This window comes from Opisthorchis viverrini, assembly GCF_000715545.1.
Source record: "Opisthorchis viverrini unplaced genomic scaffold opera_v5_14, whole genome shotgun sequence".
In the NCBI taxonomy this organism is placed as follows: Eukaryota; Metazoa; Platyhelminthes; class Trematoda; order Opisthorchiida; family Opisthorchiidae; genus Opisthorchis; species Opisthorchis viverrini.
Window position 1 is genome coordinate 2,479,842 of NW_008751670.1, and position 24,526 is coordinate 2,504,367.

The 24,526-nt window shown below is 42.5% G+C and overlaps 2 protein-coding genes across 2 annotated transcripts in view; one reads left to right on the forward strand and one right to left on the reverse strand.

Annotated features, from left to right (window-relative positions):
- Window positions 1-24,526, reverse strand: part of T265_01347 (hypothetical protein) — a gene marked incomplete at both ends in the record, with an annotated part of 149,553 nt that overhangs the window by 47,102 nt on the left and 77,925 nt on the right. The window contains 2 exons of the mRNA XM_009165353.1: window positions 840-1,452; window positions 22,290-22,316. Coding sequence (XP_009163617.1) covers window positions 840-1,452; window positions 22,290-22,316 — 640 coding nt within the window. The remainder of the gene's footprint in view (window positions 1-839; window positions 1,453-22,289; window positions 22,317-24,526) is intronic.
- The window catches only part of T265_01346 (hypothetical protein), a gene marked incomplete at both ends in the record, with an annotated part of 55,572 nt that continues 53,544 nt past the window's right edge, over window positions 22,499-24,526 (forward strand). Inside the window, one exon of the mRNA XM_009165352.1 lies at window positions 22,499-22,674. Coding sequence (XP_009163616.1) covers window positions 22,499-22,674 — 176 coding nt within the window. The remainder of the gene's footprint in view (window positions 22,675-24,526) is intronic.

Genomic DNA, 24,526 nt, shown 5'->3' on the forward strand with positions numbered 1-24,526 from the left:
TGGTCGTTCCATTCTGATGTTTGATGGTTTCGCTCACAGGTGGTTTCCGGGGACCGGTTGCACGGATCAAGTGAAATAAACTCCGGGCATTACCGGCTTTCTGGCCCTTTTCCATTTCTTTGGCTTTCTGTGTCCACCGTACTTCACGGTCGGATCGCAAGCTCACTTTCACTTGACGTCCAATAGTCTTCGCACCAAACAGCCTGCGATCAGCCGGCTGTGCACTACATGCGATGGGCTAGGTGAAACAGGACGAAGGGTGGAGTACGTCACCTGTGATATCTGTCTGACCTGTCTCTACACTGAAATCCAGAATCAAAATCAAGTCTCTGAATTGTTACTTTGTCGTTATCGGGACATGATGTTGACAAATACTGTTACAGATAGAAGGGCCTTGAAAAGGCCTAAAACTTCAATGCAAATGCATTCCAATCCAGGTTTTTTCTACAAGTCCCTTGGTTCCACAGACGTAAATAAAACACCCCACAAAACCAAAAAAGATCGTGAGGATTTATACGAAGTAAAGTATGCACCAGTCAGACGCGCCGTGGTGGACATAGGCAGACTTGAGCACCGATCTCTTCATTCCGAAGTTGATGGAAATTTGGGACACCGCACATACCCCCTACCTAACATTTCGAACGCATCGACATTCTGGACTGTAAACGAGGATGGACACCTCATGAGATTCACCATCGTGTCCCCCACTTATAGATCCAATGTGAGCAATAAGTCAACCGGTATTAATTTGCTTTCAAAGCCACGAACAGATGCAAAATTACTCCTAGTGATTGCTTTCAAGCAATACTCTGGGACAAATTTGTAACGGCGGAGCTCACCTTAACGACACCTCCTTGATTCGTTGGGGACGGGGACTTGTTCCCATTGGTCTTTCTAGTGCGAGGGGATTTGATAACATCGGTTGAAGAGGAGCTGGACGTCCTACGGACAAGAGTAGCCGAGCGATCTTCCTCTTCAAATGACGTGTTTGTTGCCGGACTATTGGTCGAACGGATACCGCTCGATGGGTTCTTCTCCATACTTGGTTCTATAACAGCTGATCGATTGAGTTGAAAAAGTCGGGCGATGCGTCGGTTGTGAAGGCCGGAATCAGGAACGTTATTCAGTGCCATTTGTTTCTCATTTACATCAAGTACGGGCAACTTTTTGAGACTGTTTGTCCACTGTTTCCTACTGATTTCCACGGAGCCCGTTTGTACGCATTTGTTTTTCGACAGCCAACCCGTTTTGCGTGACAAATTGAGCAGTTCGGACTTAGCAGGGACTGTTAGGTTGGAGTGGTTGGTGGATCGTGCAACTTCGGATAAGGGATCACCACTCTCTGGGCTGGTCGACTCGCATAGTTCCAAATTGCTGATTGATGTGGCACTGCGCTGCATTATGCTCGGATGAGTAGAGCGACTTGCACTTCGGCGCCGAAAAAGACTGCGTCTATTGATGGACAGAACGTTTTTGGAGGCTTCAGTAACAAAGATTGTATGGGGTTTTTCATTGACGAATCAGTCGAAAATTTTCTCAACAAAATCTTAATGAGGATATTCATATCTGTGTTCAGAAAAACAGTCAACCTTAAAGTAGATTGGTTGGCTCTTGTTGGGTTTCGCGCAAGCAAGAGTCTTGCTGGTCATTCACAGGATTTCAGCGATAAATGTTTCATGAAAATTTATCAGAATGGGCTACCTCAAAATGTTTCTCTCACTCATCTAGAGAGCACGTTCTCCAAGATCATTTAGTCCTTCGTTGCCTGTAGAATAAATGGATCGTGATCTAATAGTGGCAAAATGTTCTGTTTCTAGAGTTTTATTTTCCGGTGATATTTCATTGACAGTGGTTTTGCTCATCACATCCAAGAATATTATTCTATAATAAACATTGTCAACCTAGTGACATATACTCTAGGTACTGGACTCGTAAACAATGGGCACTAAGGTTTGTTCCGTCTTTGGTTTGTCCTTCCTAGACCCGAACATCAGTATTATATTCTCATTGTCTAAACATTGAAGTCCTCCTCACATAGGGACTAAACTAACTCAGTGCAAGGAACCACGTGATCTACCTATGAGTTAGAAATAAGCCCAAGAGTTACCCCCACCTGTTTAGTTCGAATCATGTGTCGGCTTTGAGGAGCAACCTACTGAGACGAAAAAAACGATCAAGAGGGTACAACGGAAGAATTCAGTGGATTTCCTTATTATCTAGACAAGCACCCCGAATGAAGGATGATTTATGCTTCGAGTTCCGAGGAATCAGTTCCCATTAGTAGAGTAAAAATGATTAGAAAAATAAGTAGAATCCTACTGGATGAGTTGCTAAAGGTGCCATTTGCCGCAATTCTGAAGAGTTTCATTGATTTGCTATTGTACGTCCGTTGTTTAAATTTTTATCGGGTTCCCTGTGGCGAGTTGGTTGGCCCAATTTATATCAGGTAGAGCACTACCTACACGATTTCAAATGATTCGACCAACGTTCCTGACAAAACGGTTCACACTTTCAGGCAATGAAGAAACCGGCAGGATATACTACGAACAAGTGTAAAAAAGACAACCACGTGCTCGGAGTTGTTCCCTTTACTGTTTGATCATCGCCAAACCTTTATTCCATTTTTTTTCAAACAGACAACCCATCAAAACGAATCGGTTAGTAATATTTGCAAGTCTGGAACGGTACTGACAAAGGCTCTTGCGGCGGTTCGCTCAACCAAACCAATACTGTTGACTTTTCCCAGCCGGGAATGTTGGATTCAAGCTAAATTTGTGGTGTCTGCGAATGCACAAGGCATAATATCTGAGGCTTTCTCGTCACTAGTGTCATCACATTAAGTACACGGAACTAGACAAACATTCTTGAGTGCCTTCCCTTTCCTCATAGGAGAAAAAACTGGCCAAAGGAAATATATATCTTGTGTGAGATTACGCCCTACAGAAAAATGACTCGAGCTGAAAAAAGGCAGGCTTCATTTCATCGGACTCTACTTACATTTTTTGAGAAAGACATTTGGAAAAAATTTCTGCATCGGTGTAGTGAATTCTCACAGATATAAATACTGGGATAAATACTGGGATCGTCAACAGAATCACTGAGCGTCGGTCATAGCCAGTGTCCCTCACCAATAGCATGGGTTTTAGTTGAAAATTGTGTACCAGAATTGAATAACCAGATTTAATTTAATATACCAAGTTAATATCAAGCAAAATTATGGATTTCCAACTTTGGTTTCCGATCTTTGTGGAAAAGTAAGAAAGCGAGTAGTGCGGGAAATTTCCAGCAAATTCTGCACAGGACGGTTGACTGTTATCACCCGAGCGAAGTTCAGTAAGTCCATTGGAACGCACTCAGTTCTTAACTGCTATTCACACCGATCTTTAACGCCAATTTATTACTCCTTTTTCTCAATTTGTTTACAAAAAACTGCTTTGAAAGATACTTAATTTAGGTGCCATATCTTTCAAAACTGCATACGGTTGTAGAAAAATTCTTAACCGGGGTTAGTCCAAAATTACGCTGTCGAGTTTAATATCATTGGACAAAATTCCATGATTGCGAAAAAGCATTTATTGGTAAGGAGTAAGGTCGAGGGATGTCATATTTAAAAGTGCATATTAACTGTTGACGGACTTACCTAGGTGGATACGAACTCTATGAAGCTCGTTTCGAGCCTCTTTCGAACGAAAAGATATTATGGAATGACCAGTTTTGGTGCATGCAAACTTCAATAGAATACCTGAACTAGTTGCTTTGGAAACCGGAGGTAACTAAAAATCCGCAGAAAGACCATCGAAGAGTTTCCACTTCCCTTTCTGATAGCATATCCGGGCATCTTAAATACCAGGCTAATCGAAAACTAACGCGACACGGACGCCGCAGACTCGGTTGAAAAATAAGAAATGAATTCGGGTCTACCGGTAACACCTTCTCGCAAATGATTTTTGGGCTTATGCACCAAATGATGTTGGCAGGAATTCGAAGACTATGTCCCTAAACCGACTGGGAACTAGTGGCGATTTTACATCATCCAATAAATTAGCATATTATTTTCGAACACGAATATCTGTTTAAATAGCCCTCATTGTCATGGGAATTGGTCACGGAATGCAGTTTTTACCAAGTTAAACAATGTACCAAGGTGGTACTTGGCTGAGCCATGCAACTGACCCATAGCCTGAGAGTCACGCTTGTCTCCTCGAACGCACGAGTTTCGTACGTTCGGTGTTTAATATTTTGGCACGAAAACCAATCAGACGTTCAGCTTAACATGACATATAGACGGTAGGATTTCTGTAAGGTAAACATAAGAATTTTTAGAAATTGGGGACATGTTCTAACATCAAGGAAACACGAAAACCATAGCGCAACAGTCCTGAGGAATCTGACTTCTTACGTCCATTTTATAGACCAATGAGTACATATCAGTCGGTCCACTCGAGATCGACAGTTGGATGCGAACAACTACCGGTTTGTTGTGGTTACCAATCATTTAGGTGGTACAATAAAAAAGTGTGCGCATTCTTGGAGGCAGAATAATGTTGCATTATCGGAGGACTTTCGCCCACTAGAAGGCATGGCACAGCAGATTTGTATGTTGTCTTTAGTCATTTTGTCAAGGAGTTTGCAATATCTTACCTAGCATTCAACAAGTACTGTTTAATTGTGATTCGATAGTCCTGATTTAGCCCTTATAAAAGAGAAGTAAGAGCACAGAAAACACGATGTTAGTGGTCTCTTTCAGGTGCTTTTGACTCGCCTGAGGTAATTGGAACAATTCAACTCTCGATGGTATCGATATTTCCGATTCTGTTGATGTCTTAAAAATAAAATGTGCTTCAAAACATATGCGCCTGCGGTCTCTTGAGTATATAAATGGCTGATATGTGAGGCAACATTGGTGCAGCACACCCAGTGAAAGAACATCATTCATGGGATATTCAGTTGAGAAGTAGTTGAGCCTTCTGTTCAAAGCAAATCGGTGTGCAGGTGAGTGCAGTTAGCGAACTACCTACAATTAAGTTTCAAGTGGAACATAGGGGCTGACGGGAACTCGGAGAAATCACTTGACCGATGAGCTGCAACAGAGGCGAAACCGATCATGGGATAGGAAAGTGCTTCAGCAACCTAATGAGTAGTGTTCCTTCGTAGGAATATACAACAATGCCAAGTGCAATAGGAGGCAGCGTTTCTACAGAACATCCTGTTGAAAGACATAAACAAGAGATTCGGTTGCGATTCAGTCCAGTCTTACCGCCAGTTGTTCACAAATTCGATGTTCAAATAGAACGTGAAGTTATTTGGAAATCTGTAGCCTCCAAGTATACTGTCGAAGAGTTTCTAACAATCTTACGAGTAGTATGGTATGTCAACAACGTATCTGAGATTACTTGAATGGTCTGCTACGTTTCGGTCCTATAAAATCTAAGAATCAAGACTCCAATAGTGACGACGGGCGCCCAAGCCACGACTGGCGGCACAGATAAGTTTTCAGAAAAATTGGACAAAATTGGCGTGATACTTAGACTGGCCATGTTTGGTCACCCAAAGGAAATATAGGTAGGAAAACACCTGGATGATGACTAATGACTACTGTCAAATGAAAATGTGAAGAAAAATGAGTCAGTAGAGACAAAACAAATTGACAGGCGTGATGAAAACCGATTGATACACAGCTGCGAGTGGAACCAGTAAACAAACGTTCATTGGCATGAATTATTCCGAAAACGAAGGTTTAAAGACAATGAAAAACAATAGGTAAACTGCCCCAAGTTGGTACATGAGGTTACGCGGCATTTCAGCCAAACTGGAGCAGCAGGTCCACTGTTAACATAACTATAATGTTGGCAAGGGGCTCTACTGAATTTTAGCCAGACCTCTCCCCAATAACGCTCTTCTACGGAATGCACTTCAAAACCCAACCTCAGGTTTCAATTGGGACGATATCCAATGAACAGAAATATTCTTCATTAAACAAGATTACTCATAAGATGAATGAGGGCCCACGACTTTGGCTTATCACGTTAGTCTTGCCCTCGAATTCCCGTCAATTTTGGCAAAACACTCATTCACACGCTAATTTGGTACTGACGACAAACTCAACTGAATCCCAAGTGAATTACCCGCTTATCCTATTATCCGAATGAATGTGCTGCACAAGAATCACTTCATGTTTCAGCTGGTAGGATATTCGAGATATCGCAGTACGTCTTCTTGAAAGAACACTACCGATGTGGTAACTAAAAACTAGGCAACAGCCCAGGGTTGGTTCTGCCGTATTGTGGGCTTATCAGGTGGGCGAAGACCCCGATTTTCTGTCAACCTCATGTTATTCTTGAACCCAAACTGTATGCAACTCGCGGGATACACTGATTTTTAGTTTCTTAAAGACAGACTCAGTTGAATCTCAGTTAAAGCTAACGATTTTTTGTCTTATTTCGCATTTAGGTTCACATTTAGGTTCTGTTCAAACATCCAACGTGGCGTCCAACTACGAAATAAGACTGATGGGGACCAGACGTACCTGATGCACCCCAGGTAGGGCGAAACTAGTAGTAAACTGTCCGAGATTTTTCAGCAACTCTATAAGTAGCATCGTACGAAGTTGTATTATGCTAGTTATCCACCTATCAGAGTTCAATCCGCACATAAAGTGCTGTATGAAAGTGTCCTTGTATGAGGTGAATTCAATTAAACCAAATTTCGATTGCGATCTTGGACCAGATGTTGTTGAAATCAGCATTTACCTTCCTTTTGTGTAACTGATGATGAAATTACCTAGAACCAAGTGTTCCAATGAATGACATGAAATTATCGCATGTCTTAAACTTCTTGAACAACAATACCTAACCTGTTCGTGGGAGAAACACGCCTTCAGCTCCGTTCATGAAAAATGTAGCGCCGCATTCATGTATAGCCATCCCTTGGGTGTGAGCAATAGTCATTTACAGTTGAATGTGAGGTCAAGTATGAAAAACTCCCTCAGTGTCCTCTGGATGCACATGTATGGTACGACACATCCTCTGTTCTGGAAAGTAACACACATGTCGGCTCATTTAATTTGCAAATGATGTTCAAACTTTCAGAGTTTCGTGCATTTTCAGTGTTTTTGTGAAGGTTCAGATAAATAGCTTGTCTGAAATTTCACCTATTTTTGATGGACTGCAATCGTATCCTCACAGGATTACAAAAAAACATGTGTAATCACTACCGTCTAGTGATGCTGTTCATACCATTATCGATCTTCGCCCAAACGTCACATTACTCCAACCTTTGGGTATGGTGAGTGAACACAGCTATCTATACTTAGAATTACACACGAATAAAATCCAAACAATCTGGCGGGCAAATCGCTCAGGAGGAGACAGCGTGGAGTCGTTAATTAAAGTGATTCACGCGAGTGACACTTAGGATGTTCCAGCGGACCGAAAGATCTCGTGAACCTGAAGTATTGGAGATCCCCTATGAATTCACAAGATGCAGTACAGCGTGTGACGGGCCCGGCCAGAGAGATTAAATATTTGAAAATGCAGTGTTTCGTCCAGAAAAACTTTAACCCCGTAAAATCGTGTTTAATGGTCCTTGTTAAGATCTGAGTGGTCCTATAATGTGTGCTCGCAAAGATACACTGAGTACGCTTAAGTGATGAATCTTCTGTGTAGTTCGAAGGATCTCCACAAACCGCATCGCTAATTATCCATAGGCTCTAACCACTGTCAAACGGTTTTGAACCGTGAAGTACTGCTTGTTGGCGCGATTGCTGCAGGTGGTAACGGAAAAGTATTACTCATCTTGGACAACCCATATAACGTGGGGGTGATGTACAATGGTTTCTGGCCTGAAGATTCTAACAAGAAGACCTACGGATCTTCATCGGGGTTTTTAGAGGATGAGCTGTGTTTGGCGTTTCAAGGTTTTTCGTTTTGGGCTGCCCTACAAGCACGAAATTTCTCGAACTTAGCGGAGAAGGACAATAGCTATAGAGTTTCACAGCCACCCAAAGCTAAAAAGCTAGTTAGGGTTCCCACCACAATACAATAATGCAATAAAGCGATCCTAGAGATTCCAGGTGGATTTAACTAAGTCTAGACAAAGAGTCGTAAGAGGGAGACATTTTGTCTTTCGTCCAGTGAAACCACAAGACCCACAGACAACTTTGTGATGATAATCTGCTCCATGCTGACATTCGCAAGCCAACAGGTTAGTAAAGTTTCAGTGGCATCACATCAAACATATGCTTCAAGTAAGGCAAGAAAAATCCGTTAAACATCATCAGGCGTATTCGTACTGCACTACTCATAAGGTTGCTGAAAATCGTCGATAGCCCCACAGACAACTTTGTGATGATAATCTGCTCCATGCTGACATTCGCAAGCCAACAGGTTAGTAAAGTTTCAGTGGCATCACATCAAACATATGCTTCAAGTAAGGCAAGAAAAATCCGTTAAACATCATCAGGCGTATTCGTACTGCACTACTCATAAGGTTGCTGAAAATACGTCGATAGCTCACGCCCGGTAGGCGCAGTCCCCGGGTTTCCGTCAACCTTGTGTTCTACTTGACACTTGAGTAGTGCATTACAAATATATACATGTTTCGCGATATCTTGAATATCGTGGCGACTGAAATATGAGGCTGCCTGGTGCGGCACATTCAGTTGCCTGAAAACATCACAAACGAGAGATTCAGCTGGGTTCCAGGTGAGTCTCTCGAAAAACCAAATTAGTTTGCGAGTGAGTGTATATTCGCTAGACGTACTTCAGACCGTAAGGTTCTGTTTATATGTTGAATGGGCACACGCTTAGCAGCGAACATTTTATGCGTGTTTTCATGCTTACACTTGACATTTCCCTCAGTCTCCACTGCTGATCATATCAAGAAGTGGTCTTGCAGTGCACACGCTTGTCAGTTCGATAAATACACACAACATTGGTGTTGCTAGTGCACGAAAAGTGCAACCTATGGTTTCGACATGTGGCTGGGGAAAACAAGCATCAAGAAGACTGAAGTGGTTAGTTTTTCTAAATTTGATATTATCAGTTGAAATCTACACTAAAAAATGACTATGTTTTGCGACTCTCATTTTTCTCATTTTAAACAAGCATCAGTGACTAGCTTATACAAAAGAATGATAGATAGACCGGAGATTATTGGCTTTGGATTGCGTATCGTGCATGACGGTCACGTGGCTTAATAGTTCATGTTCACATGCAACCAACATTAAAATGGAAAGAAAGGTCAGCCTAAAAACATGGAAATTGAGAACGAATCATGAAACCATGCACATACTACTTGTTGCTCGTAGTATGTACTGTATCGAAACCGAATTACAGAGATGAACACAAGCCGCTTACCACTGGTATGCGTGTGATGGTGGGCACTGCGTTTCTACGGAGATTTGAATGTATATATATATATATACATATATATATATATATAATCAATATCGCATTGAAGGTTCTTCGGGACATTGTTACATCGTACAGATTATGGAGCATGAATCGTAGCAAGACCGGTTCTTATCGATCGTTCCAACACAGTTTACTCAGCGATTTCTCTCAAAGTTATGTCCTACCAAGATACACAATCTTATTTGCGGTAGAAGTATGAGAGCACCAAAATCTGAAAGGAAGCCAACCATTCACGAATAAACATGGATATAACTTGTGTAGAGAGCAGCATCAATCGACAGCTTAAATTTGGAACGTAAGACGTCGAAAACCGATTAGAAAAAGAGAACATTGAGAGTTCTAAATGGCGAGAAGCACTTGTTATCATCGTATGGTATAAGTATTAAGTTTTTGCGAGAAAATGATTAAAAGACTATTCATTGAGGATACTCTGCTGCAGGAAAACCATTCATATTTCCGTGTACAGAATTTTCATAGAACAGTCGATCAAAACAGGGGAGCGTTGCATCTGACGCTGAGTGATAAAGTGAAAACATTCAGTTGAGGAGTAATGACCATTTGAATTCAACTCGTAGGACGGCCTTATTCAAAATTCACCGTTTTGCCCACAATATTCAGTTCTGAAGACAAAAGATTGAATGTTATATTAAGTACCCAAAGACCCACTAGCCAATATCTGCCAGTAGTCATTTTTCAATAAGGACTTGTAATGCTCGAAAAGCTGAGGTTTTAAAAACCTGAAAAAATAACACCCTTGGGGATTGGATGAACGAATGGTAACCACTGAAATTAGCAATTTTAAATCCTGAATCGGCCTCGGGATTCCCTTGAGAATCATCTTAGGTCTTAAATTTACTGTGCATTTGTCTGACAAGGAATTTTTGATTCGGTTTGCTTCATCAAAGTCGTGGTATTAGCTAATGTGTCTGTCAGCTTGATAAAACCACACGAATCCGTCCCTCAGAAAGTATGGCGGAATTTCAAAGGACTTGATCAAGGCCGATGAGAAAACAAAGTCCATGAAGTGGGGACAAAGCATGGTTAGGCGGAAGAAATCGCGATGAAATGAGGCTGTGATTTCATTTGTTGTTGCACAAAAACGCATTTTCATCAGAAACCCCTTTAAAAGTACCCGCCGAAGAAAAATTTATAACCGAAAGAACTAATCTGCTTGACTAACTTCAAGGCCGAAGAAATTATGTAGATGAAATTGTTGAGAGAAGACAGTGTCGATGGGCACCTACAGGAACTTTTATGCGGGAACCTGAAGGCATGTCTACGGACCCAAAACCTAATCCACCACACCAAATTAACGTACCAGAACCAGCGAAAAGCTTAACAGATTCGAAGATGTAATAACTCTGTGGATATTTCATAGCCTATCCTCCCACTGAAAGTCTAACAGGAGCAAGTGTTGCGAGTTACAGAGAAAAGCCGCATGGATAATAGTCATGGAGAACCCCAGACAGTTACTTTTCGAATGCAAAAAGGCAGAAGCATCTGGAAGTGTTCAAGGTCACTGGCCAGGGACTACAGAACAAAGTATGACAAATAGCCCACCCAACTACAACTCAACATGTCCTCCGAGACAAAAGAACGCTACAGAAAAAGGCGATTCCAAGAAATTAGCCTGTTTTTGTGATGAAGTTCACATTCAGGTTAATTGACCACTTAGGAGAAAGTCGGTTAGGAGGAACAATGTGGAAAAGGAAAAGGATGAAGTGAATTTGATTTAAGTTTCTCTGCTCCATTCGTTGTCAGCACAAAGTCATTTGATGCAGTGAATAGAGGAATTGCTAATCGTTATCCTGAACTTGAGCTGTCCGAGCTAATATGTCCAGTTTTTTCTGATCTTTCGATATTGTGATGGAGGCCAAAGTTCGAACTTGCCGAAACCAATTTGTAGGTTTAGAATTCATCAGGGAGGTGGAGCAAGGCTATTTTATGAGAGGTCACACCATTCAGAATGTGACAAACTGCAACGTGCACGGAGTCGTTTCGAAATTTAGAAGAAGATGTAGCTATTCAGTAGCTTCTGAATAGTCATCTGCTCAATGAAATGCTGCCTCGCCAAGAGAATGTTACATGATTTGAAAGTTCGTGTGCTGCTTTTTTCTGATGATTGTGTTTTATATAGTCACATTCTGCAGCAAGACTGTATTGTCTAGTGACAACAATAACACCCAAAGCATCCCGTTTTTGTACAAACATTTTCGAGAAGCGTACTGTCTATCCAGCTCTTTCTCGGACAGGCACCAGTACCTGCGAGACGCACAGGTAAATCGTAGTGGGAAGACAAGTTGCCCAGATTGCTGTTTCATCAGTTACGCTTCAAGCACCCATCAAATGATCGACACATTTCACACTGTAGCACTGCATTTGAGAGGCTTCAAAAACATGTCCGGTAAAGTAATCCTTTGCAACGCCATGTATCATGTCACTATATCATTAAAATTTTTCAACGGTGGCAGGACATGCAGGGTATATTGGCGTCATATCGGGTTTCTTGGCATACATCCTCTTCCGAGGTCTGCGAGAGATCATTCATATCTGTTGGACCTTTGAGGCGAAGAGAGTTGTCGTCGAAATCATGCAGACTCAAAGTCAGCTGTCCAAGTAAGGCTATGTAGAGCGCATGATACCCTGGCATTTTAGGAAGCATCTGCAATTGGGTGGTTAAAGAATTGTATGAGAAGCCAAACTCTAACGACACAGACATGATTCAAGTAGGCCCGAACTGTTGAAGATGGCCTTATATCACCTGGAGACCTCGCTGCGTGGATACAAACGATCCATTCGTGAACAAGCTGTGATGAAAATACTAGCATCGGAAACCTCATGGAGCTGTTCGTCCTACGTGGGCCTGGCTAAAATTACATAGCAATATCGTTACTGTTTTGCATCAGTTGAGAAACACCGACAGATAAGTTGCAATGAGTTGGCTCCAGTTCCTTACCGTGCCTGCACCATCTGTTCCTCTAATTAAATCAAAATAGTCAGTTTCTGACGACCCAGGTGGGTATGCCAATAGGATTTGGTGTGACAGTGAGCCATATTATACTGATATGTGAAGGGACTCACGGTCGACGCCATTGTTCCGTTCAACGCTTATTCAATGCTGTGCCGGCATGAATAGGTTGGTGAAGTGCTTCTTACAGGTCTCGTGTGGTGTTTGTTTGGGTTTACATCAGATTCGTAGACATCAGGCAACACCGTATGAACTGGCATCCGCTTCTGACCCGCAGATCCGTCTCGACTGTTAGTCTAGAGGTGGAAAACAGTTGGGTAACACCACATAGGCAGACTACTATTGGCGGCTATCACCTGTACCCTGTGACAACAGTCCACTGCGCAGCCTGACTGGACCTCAGTGAGTCCGTGTTGTGGAAATCGTTTTCGCCCTGAGGAGCCAATTAACAAAACTTTACCTACCTTACGATTCAACCTGTAGTGACCCTCTTTCAATGCAGCTGTATGATTGCGTAATCGATCGCAAAGACCTAGATATCGCTTCCTGGAAGTTACCACCAAGTCAGTCTAGTCAGTGAAGATTTGTCCGTCCATTGTTATAGCTCTAATGTATGAGATTAACTGTACAAGGCAGACATCGTAAGTGGGAACAGGAACCTATAGTGCCATTTTTCGTTGGGTGCGCGGTATTTGCAACAAAAAGTTGAAATCTTTGTCGAACGAGCAATGTTGAACGTATTAATACAAGAGAACACGCTGTAGCCGAATGTTCTGAACTGACACAGCCAAATACAATGAAGGCAGAACCCTTTGCTTAAACGGTTTAGCTGATGATTGGACGTGCCTGAATATAGTAATGAGTCACTTGTTTTGGGGTCCCACCTCCGAATTCAGATAATATGGCTCTGCTTTCTTTAAAGAAAAAAAGTGAAATAATACATTCAAACGGGCAGCAGCCCTGACTACTGGCGCAAAATGCTATAGAAAACCACACATATGCAAGCGAAACCTGAAAGTCGCAAAGAAAATTGTAATAAGCTGAGTTGCTTCAGAGGTGCATTTGGTGTTCTGAAACTCTAGGTCACAGTGCCACACCTGATATTGCACGACGAAACATGAGAACATGAGAGCTAATTTGGTTCATCTCCAAACCGAGTTACTAAAGCTGTGAACATGAGGGAATGAAAGCATGAGCTATGGTGAATTGGACTGAAAAATGGATCTAAAAACCACGAAAGTGTGAGTCAAGTAAACTGCATTTCCTATTTCAGAGAAAGTCAAGTATTCGGCTGCTCGAAAGGGCCCAGCCGAACCCTGCTGTATTACGTGGCAAAAGTTAGCGCCATTTGATTCACATTCATGCGAAAACTTGACAGTATAAACCCGACAGGGTTTCTACCAAGTGCTTACCAGACTTAGTATTACTTCAGAAAAGAATGGAAATCGTCGGTGGATGACCTATCACTTGGAAAAAGCTAATCGGGAAACTCATGATGCACGGTTACGAAGTCATTTCGATGTTCTAGGTCATGGTCAGCTCGAAAACGGAAAAGGCTAATGAACAAACCAGAGACGAGTATGATAAAGAAGTCTAAACTGCAGTGGTCATCAAAATGGAAGCAAGAATGACGTTTCCAAACATTACCAAGCCCCCAACTTGATATACATACATTACGATTAAACGGTTGTGAAGTGCGTGTCTACAGGTGCAGTAGTCAAGGTCGAAGTGAGAGACTCACCGGGAGGAATACTGCGAGTTTCTCTATACTTAAGCGAGGATGAGTTACGGCAATGTTTATTATGGTGTGATTTCACACAGTTGTATCCGTAAAATTAATGTAACTTCACGCAAGCCCCATAAACGGTTACATGACTGTTACACGGGCTACAGGACCGCTTAATGAATTCACTCATCATGACAGTGAATACCAGAATATCATTCACATGCAGTACAGGCTCTAGCACCCCTCAAATAATTACACCAGAAGAAGCCAGAACGCATGTACGGTATCATTGTCATTTTATGGTCCGCAGAACCTCCAACGTCATTTGGAACAAAGGTGACCTCCACTCAATCCATGTTGGTGTACATATACAGATTATGAGCATTGCTAATCAGGTGTTCCCGGAAAATTCAGCCGTATAAGGCTTTTCATCGACACTAGATAGGATCACTCACATGACACTGATTACCAATTTAATGCCGTTGACCAGACGGCCATGTGGTTCTGACCAGTTTTGTTTGGCTAAAAAATCAATTCAGATGTGCATCTGCTGTGAATTAGTCAAGCATTTTTAATACTGCTAAATATTCGACCTGTGATCAATTCCCACACGTCTTTAACAGCTTCTTGTGATTGTCATGCCACAATGTGTAGTGGTCTACGAGGCTGCCTACTGAGTAAACAATCCTAGGTATGGTTGTTGTTCGTCCCACCAGGTATCGCAAAGCCTAGTAAACACAAAAAGGCACTGTGTTCACTGGATATTACGAACGAGACACTGCTTTTAAAGTCAACACAATCATTACGCTTTCATCTGGTTTCCACAGACTCCATATTGATCGGATGCGCTTGCCAGACCCAACCGTTAATCAGAAGCACGTGACATTTTGAATAAACGAAGTCCCCAACATTTATTTGCGCAGTAGGTAGAACAGAAGGAAGAAACTAGTTGGACGAAAACCACGAATCCAGTATGTTGAATAGGTACTGATATCAACCAGGTGAATAAAATAAATCACTCGTAATGAAGAGCTGAGCCACTCATCCACCCACCAAGCCGATCAACTCAATATCAGAAAACATTACTCCTGTTATTGGCATATCCGCGTCTGTTAAACATATCACTCATCCCGTCTCTTGTTACATCAATCCTGGGCCTCACTTGGGGATCATACCTGACAAAAAACACCTAGGTTTGTGTGGAATTCTAGGAAAACAAGCAAGCGGTCTGGCCAAAGACGCTTGCAGTGACGGCAGCAATATTTGAGCATGCTTCAATCTGGCTGGTCACGCATTCACAGATGTTTGACCTGCAGACATCTTTTAAAGCGTCTAGTTATTCGCCTTCAAGCCGTCACCAGGCGCAGCGGTTTCCACTACCACACTTGGTTGTTCGCAGACTCTGGGAGGATAAGAGGTTCACCAGAAATCGCCTAATTCTTCGTAAGTTTACGGGGTTTTCCGCATGGTACGCAGGCAACTTACGTTTTTTTCTAAACAGGCTATTGTCAGCCTATACTTTGTGTATGTTGATTCTAACTTTATTGCTCTGAGCCTCCAGCTGACGATGAAGAACTCTTACCTGTTCATTCTAACTAAAACGGATAGTAGGTTGATTGACTGTACTGTTCGATTATTGCAATATAAAAGGGAGAATCGACCGAACTATAAGTTCTCACATTTCACCGTTGAGAACAAACACTAGCATCTGATGACCTGAAAAACCGTATTCCCGTATTACGGAGCAGGTTGTACAAGAAGCAAACTTGATGTAAACAAACTTTTGATGTATGAAAAAACGAAGATCGAATGGTAAACTACCGTGGCCATTTTCTCAGGAGTCTAACACGGGGACCGAAGAGAAGTGTTTTAGTTTGCGGAAGAACATCTTCTAAAAAGATTTGATATAGCTGAAAACAAGTAAAATAAACACGCTTCACAACCACTGTTTGTGTTGGAAATGTACCTGGGTTATGCATTTTATCCTTTGATGAGTACTCAACCTTTTCACGCACTATTTGCATTTACGGATCTACACCAATTATGCAGGCGATGTTGCACTTGGGGTCAGCTATATTTAGTCCCCACCGCTGAGTGACACTACCGTTCACAGTGGTTATCACTCTTAGACTAAAGCCCTCCTCGGGATCAATAAAGTTATCAATACCAAAACTGCTTGGAGGTATGCACAAGGCCAAATGACCCATCGGACTTGATGACCGGTTACAGACTTTCTGTGAAGGATGTGTTCCATCAACATGACTAAAAACTAACAGCACTTACGTGACTATCACAATTGAAACCTTGGAGATGGACCAATTTCAACAGATGAGCCATAAGACAAAAAGCAAGGCATTATTAAAATTACTGGTTGAGGCTTTTTTCACTTAGGTGGTTTGTCACTCTAAATTGTTATGAATGTCACAATAAAATAAAAGAATCGGTATGAAATTGTACCATACTGCTCATCCATTTGTTGCCTAACAATGGGCTAGAGTGCTGTAGACTCCTGATGAGGGTGAAGTTCTCAGCACAGTATCAACTTTCTAAGAATTCATGAGCTGAGCACGATGCTGTTCTCCGTAGGACAGGTAGAGTAAGGCTTAATGACCGTGTTTTCACTGTCAGGACAAAATCAACGGCATTTAATGTGTTACATCGTTCCATTGATTAGGACATCGCCTATACGCGTGCGACGTGATTCCAGCAATGGTATAAAGGGCTAATCCATGTCATCATCATCATTGTCAGCTGTAGTAACCACGTACTTGTCGTACAGTGGTTGTAGCTGCCGCAGTTTCGTTCACCGATGATTTGGGTGGAGGGGTTGGTAGCTGTGCATTGCAAGAGGAGATAAAAACGATTTCTCACAAAACCAGAGGAACGCCACTTTATGGTGTCATGTCATACTGTCAGTTTGGAACACAGCATGGTTTATAAGAAGTCGGTGGTCCGAAATTTGAAGACACTCCGTATTGTCTGTCCGCAAAGGCCACGTTTCGAAACCATACAACACTACAGCCGTTACTGGTACATACGACCGTCGAGACTCAGTTGTATGTCTTTTTCAGGCCACAAGTGACGCAAACTAGCCAACGTGGTCCGGGCCTTGAAGACTCGTGCCCTGCCGTGAGATGATAAAGATTAAAATACACCCAAAACTGATGACTGGTGAGTGTCATGGCATCCGAAATTTGTGGTTTCAGGACGCACATCCATTCCAACACCAACTGAACTATCAGCATTCACTGACAGCAATTAAGCTGATTTAGTCAAAGAGGAAAAGGTCCACTAAAAATGGACCATATTCAGTACAGTCAAGTGAGGGGATTTCTTGACAGAGGTGAAATATACTCAGTTCAGGTTAGTAGTGGGTGTCTGTACAGCTTTAAACAGCGGAGTGGTATCAGTGAAGGTGGATTTTCTGAGGTGGAACTCCCCAAAGTGGAGTTCGCCAAAGTGGAACTTAGAGGTCCTCTGGTGCTTCTGAGATGAAAATACTAGAGATGAACGGAGAACTCAGATGGTAAAAGAAATCTAGACAAGCATCATTTATGCAGGTCGGTTTTTGGGTGTCGCGTGCTCCTTCCAAAGGGAATTCACATGTGCTCCGCCATTCCAGTAGTTTCTGAACCTGTATTTTAGTATGTCACTGGACATTAATTTCTTGTGATCTCTTGAGCCATACGGAAACATGCGTGACAATTAATTCAAGACAGCAGGACACATAAACTATGTCGGGAGAAGTAGTGGCCTACTCTTTTACATCTACGAAACCAGACAGTATCGGAAGGCATCGCGTGAGTACTCGCGATCCCACGCACACAAGACAGTATGGGTGGGCAAACAACTTGACAATGAGATGTCAGGACGTTTGTCAGCATACAATCTAGCTGATGACAGATCGCTAAACAGAAAATCCATCAAAAGTGCCTTCTTGGGTGGCAGATGATAACTGTAAACTAACGAAAATGACGAATTGGTTTCGTTCTGTTCGTATTTTTAACGAGGGAATTCAGTGCGAATGTGTGGTACTTCACAAGTTTTTTGTGGGAAACTTGGGAACCACCGTTTTTGACTTTTGCGTTTTTCACAATTTTCTATATTCCGCGAGATTTTGCATAGGTCCCCCACTATCGCGAACCGAAAGACAAGTGCTGTATAAATGAAGTGTTGAATTATTGTGCTAAACTTCAATGAATTTTGGTGGATTCCCGGAATGACCGTTTTGCTGACCACATAAATGACGTATGTTCAAAACCGCCGAGGAGATGTTGCCATCCACCGATTATTTTGTGGAGTTTTCAAATGAGAAATGGCCGATCAAAAGGCGCCTTGTGAATCCCGCCTATTTCATACCGATGTTAGTTTGAAATGACGTGACTGGAAGCGTCTCCAAGTACTTCAAAGATTTTTCTGTATTCACTAGTCAAAGATCTTCATGGTGATATATACAGGGATACTGCTATGTTTTTCTAAAGGTTTTTTATCCCACTTGAACTCGAGCACATGGTCCTCACAATCTTCAGTTTTCACATTGGAATGCTCTTCTATAAAATTTCTCAGTCGATCGAGATGAGGGCGTACTTTGAAAGAAAAATGTAAGCGAAGAGGCGTTTTTCATTATTTATACCTAAGATGAAACGAATTAGGAGTGTTCCTTGACATCGTCCAGCACAAATCGGATTCGTCAGCCCATCGAAAAGACGGATATTTGAAATATGGCTCAAAAAGAAACCTTCGTATCATGCTCAGCGAAGTGATACGAGACTACCATTTGAGGGTCCACGCAATAGTGGGGCATGCGATAATCACTAACGAGTTTGCTGTCAATAAACCACCCTGTGATCATTTTTGGGTAAAAGAAATACCACATATGACAAGTGGCAAACCGCCGTATACCTACTGATGAGGGGTACCAATGAGGATAAAGAAACTCTTTCCATTCGCTTTACTTAAACTAGCTGTATCTAATATTTAAGCCGAAAATTGCTGAAAAGGTCGCTTTCTATCACTCAAGTTGAGAGGACGTCACCACTGCTGTGGATAACAAAGTCAACGGCCTTTCACTGCCGCAAAAGTAAAGTTGTTTTAAGTGTCACATGGAAAAATAATAATAAGAGGGCTAACATGGCGACAAACTGCAACAAACATTGTAAGACAGACTCCCCCAAACGTATCCTCATGTATTCTCAATAGAAAGAGACGACAAGAAGATCAAGGATGCCATATCTTGCAGCCTTCACAGTTTACATCTAGAGCTTTGTGTAGAAGCATGGCTAGGAAGTAGATCACCGTGACACCACTTTAAATTTCTATACAAAACTTTCTTCCCCGGCTAGGTCAAAAGACCGTCGGTGTGTACAACCTTTGTCAAGTCGCCCGAACTTGTAGAGATGAATGAAACCCTAGTCCAAAGTCTCTCAGGAATACCCGATATCCGACGAGAACTCGTCGGTAGCAACCCATGGGGGCCATGAAGTCAAGGTTTCGGATGGCAGAAACCCAATGACGCCCTGGCTCTGCTATCCTTGAACTCTACAGGCCAAACACGAAAATAACCAGCCACATAATGTGACATGAAAGACCTTTGAGACCAAGTGGCTAAGCATTTTGTTACCAAAGGCAATGCAAATCAGCAGATGATACTTCAATATGGGAGATCCATTCATCAGCCCAATACACTGCAACCTGAGCTGACAACTAAAGGGTGTCACCAGCATACACCCCTGTGTTTGGGCACGTTTTCTTTGTGTCCTCGCTTTAGTCTGGTACCAGCTTTACTCCAGTGGGCGTTGCTTTCAGAGCTTCCGTCGTGTGATGTTGCAAAGTGACCACAGGATAAAGCCCAAAAATATACGAAAAAAATAGTTTTGCCAACCAATTAACTCGTGTCACCGCAGCGGGATATTTAACGAGAGTTGTTGCAAGTGTCGTTTCAAAAACTTAATTCATTGTAGATTATCCACTTCTTTAGAATTGCCCAAACTAACATTGTCAAAGCTGACTGGCTAACAGAATAAACAAATTTGGTTCTAATGAAGATCATTATGTACAAGTGGGAAAGTTAAAAAGAATTTTTGGCAGCGTAAGGGAATTTGGCAATATTTTACCAGACACTTCATCTTACGCTGAAAAGCCGAGAAGTACCTGGTACAGCTGTTTCATCCTCATAGGGAATCATCAGCAGTGAGCATCTCACGAAACTCCAGGAAGTCTCCATCCAGCAACCTCCCGGCTAGTAGTTTGTACAATTAAACGTCTGGCTACGAATGGCTGATCAGCAGTGTGATTAACTCGCACTGTTAAGCATGCAAACTGCTAGTTACGTGAGGTGCTCACTGCTCACGGCTCAAGTGAATCGCGAGTTACTCTAACTCCCGGTAGTGGTCTACCGAAGAGTATTCAGCAACCGTCTCCACAACGTGTTATTCCAACAGAACATGCTTGGATTTCCTGAGAATCGTTCTAAATGAAGCAAGAAGCCACGCCTGTGCAGCACATTCGGCTGGGGAGAATCATAAAGGAAAGAAACTTTTGGATTTCGACTCAGACTTCCATTAATACCAATTTGGTTTGCAATCGAGTATACTTCACCTCATGTGTACAATTTCAAGTTAAGACAGAAGACGGGACATGGAAACCCGGGAGCTGTATCTACCTGATGAATCTTAAGGAGAGCGAAACTGCTGGGATGGGGGCTGTCGAAGAGATTCCAGCAATCTTATACGTATCGCCTTATGTCAAGGACACCTTCTTTGATATGACGTCTCCAGATCTCAGTAATCTACTTTGGTATAATTACGTAGATATACAACACGAACTAGTGCAGATCACAACAAAAAAGGAAAAAGCACTCAACCAGTTGACCCGGTTTGTTTCTTCATGCAGGTACCAAGGGACGTGATGATTCAGACCCACCCACAAATTATGGGAAATCAATAACCCGAACACCCCCCCCCCCCCCCAAATGGAGAATCAAACGGAAATAAAATGAAAAATAAGTCCCACTAATGTATCATCATGCAGTAATAGCCCTTCTCATTAGTAGGAAAGAAGAGTCTTGGCACGCCACAAGTGTCACCCGAGTACAGTGTACGCAATGTATCGCTAAACATTCATAATGAATGATAAAGAGAAAAGATTAATGACTGTGTGGGGCAGTTTGCCCAAAATGCTAGAATAAAGCACAAGAGAATGAGTCACGCAGAGCCCGGTTACATGCGAACTGGGTGTGGTCACTGCTCTTTAGTATGTTCACGTTTTACAGCCGGTGCACCAGTTTTTGCGTGTAATCACTGAGGACGAGCGGATATTTTGAACGTTATTTTACGTTAAAAATTATATCCGATGGGAAGTTTTTGCTTGTTTTTGCCTCAATCAGTTTTCACAGGCAACTCACAGCTCACGAAAACAAACTGCAATTATCTGGGTCAAAAACAACCATTTGGGACTAACCAGTCATTTAAAATTCCAAACACACGCACACTGAAACTGCTTAGAAGCTGGATGAAAACATGAACTCAAACGAGTTTGTGAGATTGGTAAACGGCAGCGGAACCTTTCGCGACAAACTTGGTCGACAAAGTCGGAAACAACGGCATTTAGCAACTACCGAAAACACGCCGGTTCCAACTGGAAGGCATACGAAATCGAGCACTTTTCGTCAAACGAAGTGTTAGTAGTGTTAGGAAGTTGGTAGAACAAAGAGTTTCTGGCTGCCACAAGAGCCCTTATTGATCTGGCCGAAGCGTGGTGGAGAATGTACAACAGGCTTCGATCCTCACACTGTTAATTTTGCAATTCCACATAAAGGTCAACGATAAGACCGGATCAACAACTAAACTAAAGAGGAAGGCAGCTCCATGATGTCATTCGATCAGTTAATTAGTCCTATGAACAAATAAGCTCTTTTTCTCTGAAGATGCCGTCAAATAAATAACATTGTCGTGCACCAGTGTATTCTGGTATCTAGGTGAAATTTTTGCATCAGATCAGTTTTACTATGTTATGTGACATTTCAACACTTCGGCACAGAATACACCGTATTCGAATCTCAGTATAGCAAATTCGCACAGAGTTTGCGCAAAAAGCGGTGTTTCCGATGGAGATCAGCATCCGAAACAAAACACGATTTCCAGATAAAGGCGAAGTAGTGATAACGGAAGTAAACACCACTTACGGTTTGGACACGATCCCCTCGAGCAACCTGTAAACCAAAAGAAGACGAAGTGGATAAAGGACTAGTTAGTTTGGAAGATGAGCGATCACATCGACCGCCGCAATCACGTTCCTGGTCGATCGACAGTGAATACACATGAATGAAACTAGGACCATCCGACCAGAAGTATGGTGTGGTGCAACGTCGCATCATCAAATAGCACAAACAAAATGACTAACAAGCGACTGACTGATAAACAACGAGATTCAGGGTGCTTCATTGTTGATGCAAATTACGAACGACAGACACGCCTGATTCACAGCACTGTGACGTTGAAGCGGACCAGATCTCACGCACATGGCCACCAGTCATTGATGCCGGACAATTCACGGACACAGTTGCTTAGGTGCGTGGCCTCCAATCTGAAACAGTGGTGCAGGTGTAATCTTTATTCGCCGAGAAGAAAATTGATATTGATTATCCACCGGATATGTGATGTGTCACTTGACGCTTTTTCTTTATCGTCAGCCTGAGCTTCAAATTGCGATACTCACATTCCAATTTGATTACCACGTAAGTTTTAGAAAAACCTGCAAGAAGCCATTATGCTTAAAACGCCAGTCAAGCACCCTTGGACATGAAGTTGATTCATCTTGTACCGGTAGTGATTGCGATTTGACAAACAGATGACTCAAACGTCTGTTTAAATTTGTGCACCATGTCCACTCGTTGGGTCCCGAATTCCAACTGTGCGTTGAGTTCGTCTATTGGTCCTGCTGCTCGTTGAAACACCGGATCGCAGAGCATTGGTTCGACCCACAGTCCTCATCCGCTGCGCAGCCAGTTGAATCACTCTCATTCGCATTTTTAGTTGTACTCTAGGCCGAAACCGAGGCAGTAAAGTTCGTAAAATGCAACGATTATCTGTCTGAATTGGTCGAAATTAGATTTCACACATCAATGTGCGCAACACGAATCGGATTTGGATGGCCCTAAAATTCATTTGATGCAGAATGCCTATGCAACTGAACTGAAAATCTGAAGATTTGATCGGATGGAAATGGCATTTCGTGGCGTTTTGTGGCGTACAATCAATCACAAACAGCATCCCACACATAACGAAACAAAATAGGTTACATCGGTTGAGTGTGTGCTTGTGACTCGTCCCGGAAATGCTCTGTTTCCTACTCACCTTGACTTTGTAGGTCTACCGTACTACCGGAAGTTACTAATCTCTCGCATTTTTGAAATCATCTACCCAGATCGATGAGAACAGAAAAGGTAAGGGCGGACGCACACAAACTTCGGAAAAGTAGACTAGCTTTAACAAGCTTGCATAATGACCATTCTGCGCAGTAGCCTTCACCACGTCAAACTCCTATCGGGATGACTGCGAAAGCGTGTAGAACAAGCCGATGTCATTAAAGTGAAGTTCACACAAACAGCCCGGGATGGATCCGACGATGACTCAGCAACTATGGGAGCGCGGACAACAATGACAGCGCACGCGGTGTTGAAGCGAGATGAGGGTGACTGAACTGGTGCGGTTTGGTAAGAGACGGAGGAGGGGACAGGAAGGAGAAATAGGGCAACTGCACTACGTGATAGCCCTGATGACATGTAAGACAAATGGATACAGGCGGAAAAAATTGACTGGAAGTCAAATTATCGTAGATATCACCATCCCAAGCATACACTACTAATGGAAATTGGGGGAAGTGGCAGTTGATCGAGGCTGGTTTCTGTGACACCCTGAACAGACATAATGTTGATGGCCTTTGAACCAAAATTATGTGGCTGGTTTAGTAAAGTCTTCAGGTGGAGAGCCGAATGATGTAAAGAAATTATGTCAAACCACAACACGGCCAGAAAGTTGTTTTTCGTGTTTGCTGCGAAGCGTAACATTAACCTTACAGTCTTTGTACACCCACAACGCTTTCGTCCGTAGAGGAGGAAAGCGTTTCATCCGAAGTCGTCAGGTCCTACCAAATACCCTTAAAAGACTGTCTATAAAATAGAATAAAAACATCATCAGCAAAAGATTCAGCTGAGTCCCAGGTAAGTCTCTCATAAAAAAAACATTTGTTTGCATTTCGCTAATTTCGTGCAATTTGGTCTCAAGTAAAACATATGGTTGGTGGAAACTCGGGGACCGCGCCTACCCGATGAGCCCCAAGAAGGACAAAACCGATCGTGGGCTGTCAAAGAAGTTTCAGCAACCTTATGAGTAGTGTATTACCTCTGTAGTATAATCCCAC